Below are 6,836 nucleotides of genomic sequence, written 5' to 3'. Positions count from 1 at the left end.
AGACAAATTTAAGGGATTCAAGAAGGATCTACTGGGCCAACACAAGATGCTTAAGACTGCGAAAGATCGGGAAGAGGAATTGGAGAAAGAGTTGAAGTTAGCTCGCGCCAAGGTGGAGGAATGCGACACTATGGTTGCCGAAATCACAGACAACCTGGATAACGCTAAAACTGCCGTTTCGACGGCTGAGGCAGAGGTCACTCGTATTCAAGAATTAACTGTACTGACGCTAGAGGATGAAGTGAGACTAAAGGAGGCAAAGAGAGGCTTAGAAGCCTGCAAAGACGATATGCTTAGCTTTAGGATTTTTTATTGATTGATGCTCTTTGTCCTTTAGTTTCTCTTTTTGATTGCAAGAACTTTTGTCGTTTCGTTTCTAACTTTTAATAATTGAATGCTTCTCATTTGTATGCTGGTCTTTTAGTAGTAACATCTTTACTTTAATTTATTGGATGATTGTCTTGATACAACATTCTTGCAACATGAGTTGGATTTTTTTTGCTATGACTGAACTTAGATAATTTGATTTCCAAGTTGCCTACGTACTCCTATGAAGGAGATCAAGTCAAACGTAGTTCAAATGATCTTTTTTTTACAAAGTAAGGCCGTTCACAGTTTAGACTCATGCGGGCCAGGAGCGTCTATGATTTGGGCCCACCCATAGACAAAGCGATATGCATTAGCAGTTTAACCACATGCTGCATTTTTGGTGGATGAGTCATTCATCACATCTTCATGACTTGTGCCGACACCCCAAGTTTAAGGGTGGTAAAGCTTTAGGAACCTTCCATTAATCGGACCGATCTTCAAACCATCTTCACTAATTAGCTTATAAGCCCCGCCGGTGTAAACTTCTAAAATCACGTAGGGACCATCCCACCTTGAAGTGAACTTGTGGCCGGTTTTTCTCGTGACAATGATGGGCCTACGAACAGCTAGGACTTTGTCCCCCATTTGAAAGGAACTTGTCCATACCCTTTTGTTAAAAGCTCTAGACATGCGAGCTTGATAGCACTCCAAGCTTTGTTGCGCCTGTAGATATTTTTCATCCAAGGCTTCTAGCTCAGCCAAGCGTAGCTTAACATTTTCTTCATCAGTAAGACCCTCCTGTATAACCAACCTTAAGGAAGGTATTTGACGTTATAGAGGCAGGACCGCTTCTACACCATACACCAACGAGTATGGAGTGCTTTGAGTAGGTGTGCGATATGTGGTTCTATTTGCCCACAAAGCTTCTTCCATTCTGTCATGTCAGTCCCTTTTCGATTTTGAGACCACTTTCTTCAACAAATTGCATAGGGTCTTGTTAAAAGCTTCAGCAAACCCATTCGCAGCTGCATAGTAAGCTGACGAGTTTCGCTGCTTAAAGTCAAAAAGCTTGCAGATCTTGTCCATCAACTTGTTGTCAAAGGGCTTCCCATTATCTGTTAAGATATATCGCGGGATACCAAATCGATAGACGATGTGGACACGGAGAAAGTCTGCAACATTTTTTTTCTTCACCTCCTTCAATGCCACGGCTTCAGCCCACTTTGAAAAGTAGTCGGTGGCAGCTAGTATGTATACATGCCCTGCAGATGACTTAGGCGTAATTGGGCCAACCACATCAAGTCCCCAAGCATCAAATGGCCAAGACACAACTGTTGGGTGTAGAGGTTCTGGTGGCTGATGAATAAAGTTTGCATGATATTGACAAGCCTGACACCTTCGAGCATAATCTATGAAATCCTTTACCATTGTAGGCCAATAATAACCCATTCGCTTAATATGGAAGTGCAACTTGGGACCGGATTGATGTGCACCGCAAACCCCAGAATGAGCTTCTTGCATAGCTTGTAAAGCTTCCTCTTCCCCTAGGCATCGGGGAAATACTCCCTCGAATGAACGACGATACATCGTCTCTTTATAGTAGATGAAGCGAGCAGCTCGACGCTTTATATCCACCCTCCTACGTGGATCTTCGGGTAACTTTCCATCAGTGAGGTAGTCAATTAGCGATTGCCTCCAGTCGTCTTTGCCAATATCATACACTGAAGCAGTAGGGAGTTCAACAGTTTCATCAACTGAGCCGTCTTCATTGAAGATTGGTGGAACTACCCACTTTTGACATACTCGCACTCAGGCTGTAGGATGAGTAATAGTTGAAGCCAATGCGGCTAAGGCGTCAGCCTGCTTGTTTTCTTTCCTTGGTATATGTTCAATTGTGACATCCCCTAACCATTGCATTAGTATCTTTGCATAGTTGTTATATGGGACTAACTCTGCCTTTTTCACTTCATATAGACCCAACACTTGGTTTTTGATCAACTTTGAATCTCCATAAATGTTAATTCTCAGTTGCTTCATGTCAGCCGCTATTTCGAGCCCAAGTATCAATGCTTGATACTCAGCAACGTTGTTTGAACATTGCTCGGTCAAGGTGAATGAATATGGCAACACCTCGCCTTCTGGAGTGACGAAGACAACTCCAACTCCTGCCCCTTCTCTATGCGAAGCTCCATCAAAGTACATCTTCCATGGGGGTAGGACTTCAATGACAAGCACATCTTCATCAGGCAAATCGTCAGACAACTCCCATTCAGCAGGTATTGGGTGGTCTGCCAGGAAATCGGCCAAGGCTTGCCCCTTGACAAACTTTTGTGGCACATATATAATTTCAAACTGTTGAAACAATAATTACCACCTTGCGAGTCGGTCGGAGAGAACGACCTTCGCCATAACATATTTCACCGGGTTCGCTTTGGAAACAAGCCGGATGGTATGAGCCTCGAAGTAGTGCTTAAGTTTTTTTATGGCGAACACAAGTGCCAAACATAGCTTTTCAATCGGGGAGTAATTTAACTCGTTCGGGGTCATCATTCTACTGAGATAGTAGAGAGCATTCTCTTTCCCCTTGTCGTTTTCCTGAGCAAGCAAGGCGCCCACAGAATTGTCTTGGGCGGAGATATAGAGGATTAGTGGGCGTCCATGAACAGGAGCGGTTAGCACAGGCGGCTTCATCAAGTATGACTTGATACTCTCAAATGCGTTCTTGCATGCCTCATCCCATATGAATGGGATGCCCTTTTTTCATCAACCGACTAAAAGGTTGACATCTTCCCGCTGGATTTGATATGAACCTTTGGATGTAAGCCAACTTCCCTTGTAAGCTTTTAAGCTCATGAAGGTTTCTCGGCTCAGGCATCTTCATTATGGTGTCAATTTGGCTTGTTCAATCTCGATGCCCCTGTGTCGAACAATAAACCCGAGGAACTTTCCAGCAGCAACCCCAAAAGCACATGTCAAGGGATTCATTTTGAGTTGAAACTTTCTCAGGCGGTCGAAGAATTTCCTTAAATGCACCAAGTGATTTGTGCGCAATTTCGACTTCACAACCAGGTCGTCTACATAGCATTCGACCATTTTATGAAGCATATCATCAAATATTGTCTGCATAGCCCTTTGGTATGTAGCACCTGCATTTTTCAAACCAAAGGGCATTACTTTGTAACAGTAGATGCCTTTCGGCGTTCGGAATGCAGTTAAGTCTTCATCCTTCGGCGCCATGCGGATTTGATTGTAACCGGAGGAGCCATCCATGAATGATAGGATCTCATGTCCAGTTACGGCATCTATCATTAACTCCGTGATAAGAAGCGGGAAGTCATCTTTCAGGCATGCCACATTGAGGTCTCGAAAATCTACGCAAACGCGGATCTGGCCGTTCTTCTTGCGCACAGGCACAATACTGGATATCCAGGTTGGATATTTAACTTCACGAATGAAGCCAGCCTCAATAAGCTTATTAACTTCTGTTTCAATCGAGGGAATGAGCTCGGGGCGGAAGCGTCGTTGAGCTTGCTTAACCGGGTGACACCCCTTCTTCACCGCTAAGCGGTGCACAGCTACCTTTGGGTCTAACCCTGGCATCTCCTTGTATGTCTATGCAAAAACATCAATATATTCTTTCAGCAATGTAACATAGATTTCTTCATCTTCATCAGATAGGAGTGCGCTAATGAAGATAGGACAAGGATTTTCAGGAGTTCCCAGATCAACTTCTTTTAATTCATCCACCGTGGCTCGTACCCCTTCTTCTAACTCATGGGGTGCATCCTCCGCATCTTCCCCCTCAATCGGGGTCTCATCACACAAAGTGATATGGAACGACGATGCCACCTCTCCCTGAGTGGTTGGTGGTACGTCATCACTTGAGCCTACGCTTTCCTCATTTTCCTCTTTATGTACACGAGTGTGTACAATGGTCTTCGGTTGGACTTTCAACACTTCACCACATGAAACATGAATATATGTTTCTCGTCTCATCCGAGAAGGAATCATGCTTCTAAGCCTTTTGGGAGGTTCCACTTCAGCAGGAACATTGGCACTATTTTTAACAACTTGGACAGCTCCAAGTCGATCATGCATCGACTTTCTCTTTAGGGCTTTAGGACTTGACCCCAATCTATCAAACACTGAGCGTCGAGAGTCCGCCTTACCGATTCGGTCGAAGACTGACTTCTTTTTGTCTTGCCCATTATCATTGGTAGGAGTGAGTTTTGGGTCATACTCGCTTCCCTCCGTGGAGATACAATTACTTGCAGCCCTGTTTATAAGAATTCGCACTGGTTTAGGGGGGACATAGCCCAACCCTTTGCGCGTTTGAGGCTCTTGGTGACTTGCCTTGCCTTTACCGCTGGCTTCTGGGATAAGCTTTCCCAACTTCTGTGTCTCGTTGGGGTTATAGCCAGCCTTGGCTAGAAGCTTATAAGCGTTAGGGTCGAAACCCTCGGTACGCTTGGTGGGGAATATTTGGCCCACTTTATCACCACCTTTCTCTTCAGATAATTTTGCTACATTTGCTTTGAGTGTATCAATCCTTGCAAGCGGGAAGATGAGTTTCGTGTTGTGTTGATCTCCCTCTACAACTTGTTTTCCCTTCGACTTTGATTGGGAAGGTGGATCGTCATGGCTTTCCTCAATATCTTCAACAATAACTTGCTTTTTAATGTAGAACTTTGCATCCACGAAGTAAGACTCAGCCTCTGTGAAAGGGCTTTCATCGTTGACAACCTTTTCAACTACGCCGTTCCTTTCAAACATGAGGCATTGATGCCAGGACGAGGGTACCACCCCATTTTCATGTATCCACGGCCTTCCAAGTAACAAGTTATAAGATGTCCTTGCATCTATGACATGGCAGAGGACACCTGAACTCAGGCTTCCAATTTTTAAGTCAAGTCTGATGATGCCGATTGCTCTTTGCCCTCCCTGGTTGAAGCCTTGTATCATTAGAAGACTTTGGGCAAGCTCATCTGTAGATATACCAAGGTCCTTCACAGCTCGAAGGGGTAGGATGTTGACAATTGAGCCTTTATCAACCATAATTCTTTTGAGTTTTTGCCCACGGGTGTAGCCTTCAACAAACAGTGGGCGATTGTTTGGCGTGCCTCCAAGTAACAAGTCTTCATCCTTGAAGGTAATTTCTGTGGAGTAGGAAGTAGCCTTATGCATTAGCACTTCCTCATCCTCGATATGTTTGGCAGATGAACATTCCCCTCTATCTTCTGGCTTATCATTTGTATTTAGGCAGGAGCTAGCAGTGCCCGCCCCTTGAAAATCAAATCCCTTTGGCATATATTGAGCCAAAGGAACTGGTGCGCGTGGTTGTTTGACATGCCCCTTCGTCTTTGATTTGCGGGCATGGGTATTTTTTGAGGTTTTCTCAATCCAACTATTCACTATGTGCTTTTGATGCTTCACAGGCTCAACTTTCTTCTTTCTATGAGTAACAATCACCCATTTTCCTTCGGACGTGTTATCATTCCGCTGCGGTTCTAAACTTTGACCGACAGCGTGCTTAACAATGAAGGGGAGTGGACGCTTCCGTTGTTTCCCATCTTCCTTTTCAGTACACAGTAGAGCGAACCGTCCGGGTGTAATCGAGATTTGATTTGAGCTCGCTTTGGTATCGGCAAGCTCGATTTTTCCATCCCTGGCCAGTGCCATTACTTTATCTTTGAAGATAAAACACTTCTCGATCGGATGAACAAGAAGACGATGGTACTTGCAATAGTGTGGATCATCCACCCTTGAAGCTTCCTCAGGACGTTTCATTTCTGGCAACTCAATGAGTCTAAGTTTGAGTAGCTCATCAAACATGGGAGATATATCGGAATCCATGAAAGGATAAGTTTTCTCCTGCCTTTCTTTAATTGTCGGCCTTCTACCACCCCTTGACGGGCCAGAAAATGGTCTTGGCCTAGACCTTTCAATTGCCTTAGTGAAGACTGTCATAGGAGTAGCCTTCACATTCATCACTTCTTTCTTTTCTTGCTTTGGAAAAGGTTTGTTCCACTTTTTAACTTCTTGTTTTCCAGGTGCATTGGAGGGGCTAGGCAAGTTCAATATGTTGAGCCCTCCGCTAGCTTCGACGCTCAACTCCATGTCGTGAGCACGACTGGATAACTCTTCGAAGGACTTTGGGTTAACCCCTTGTATGATATAGGAGAGTTCAAAGTGCATGCCTTGGATGCACATCTCAATTGCAGAACTTTGGGATATTCTTTCTTTGCAATTCAAGCATAGTTCCCTCCACCTTTCGATGTAGGTACCGGTGCGTTCACCCTTCCATTGGTGAGTAGTGGTGAGTTCCAAGAAGTTGACCGTTTTCCTCGTGCTATAGAAACGGGTGAAGAACTCACGTTCCATATCATGCCAGCTATCAAAGCAGCCGGGCGCGAGGTCAGCGTACCAATCAAACGCAGTTCCATTTAATGAACAGACAAACTGCTTTACCAACAGATCGCCATAAGTCCCGGCATCATTGCATGTCTCCACAAAGTGGGCAATGTGCT

General features: G+C 44.6%; 1 protein-coding gene across 1 annotated transcript; it reads right to left on the bottom strand.

The window, feature by feature from the left end:
* Window positions 1-1,251: 1,251 nt before the first annotated feature.
* LOC109163578 lies at window positions 1,252-3,000 on the bottom strand. Its single transcript, XM_019312326.1, has 3 exons — window positions 2,710-3,000; window positions 2,209-2,634; window positions 1,252-2,100 (listed from the first exon to the last, which is right to left on the bottom strand). Exons 1-3 carry the CDS (start codon window positions 2,998-3,000, stop codon window positions 1,252-1,254), a joined length of 1,566 nt encoding a protein of 521 aa, XP_019167871.1.
* Between the last annotated feature and the right edge of the window lie 3,836 nt (window positions 3,001-6,836).

Source organism: Ipomoea nil, unplaced genomic scaffold (genome assembly GCF_001879475.1).
Source record: "Ipomoea nil cultivar Tokyo-kokei standard unplaced genomic scaffold, Asagao_1.1 scaffold3030, whole genome shotgun sequence".
Classification (NCBI taxonomy): Eukaryota; Viridiplantae; Streptophyta; class Magnoliopsida; order Solanales; family Convolvulaceae; genus Ipomoea; species Ipomoea nil.
Note: the sequence above shows the minus strand (reverse complement) of the source record. Positions and strands in the feature narration are given on the sequence as shown.

Bases quoted from the DNA above. Each gene is read 5' to 3' on its own strand.
- LOC109163578 (XM_019312326.1), bottom strand. From the start codon at position 3,000: ATGAAGCCGCCTGTGCTAACCGCTCCTGTTCATGGACGCCCACTAATC. The intron at 2,635-2,709 runs GTCGTTCTCTCC...GTGCCACAAAAG, and splicing joins TGAAATATGTTATGGCGAAG to TTTGTCAAGGGGCAAGCCTT. The intron at 2,101-2,208 runs GTCACAATTGAA...GTATGTCAAAAG, and splicing joins TAATGCAATGGTTAGGGGAT to TGGGTAGTTCCACCAATCTT.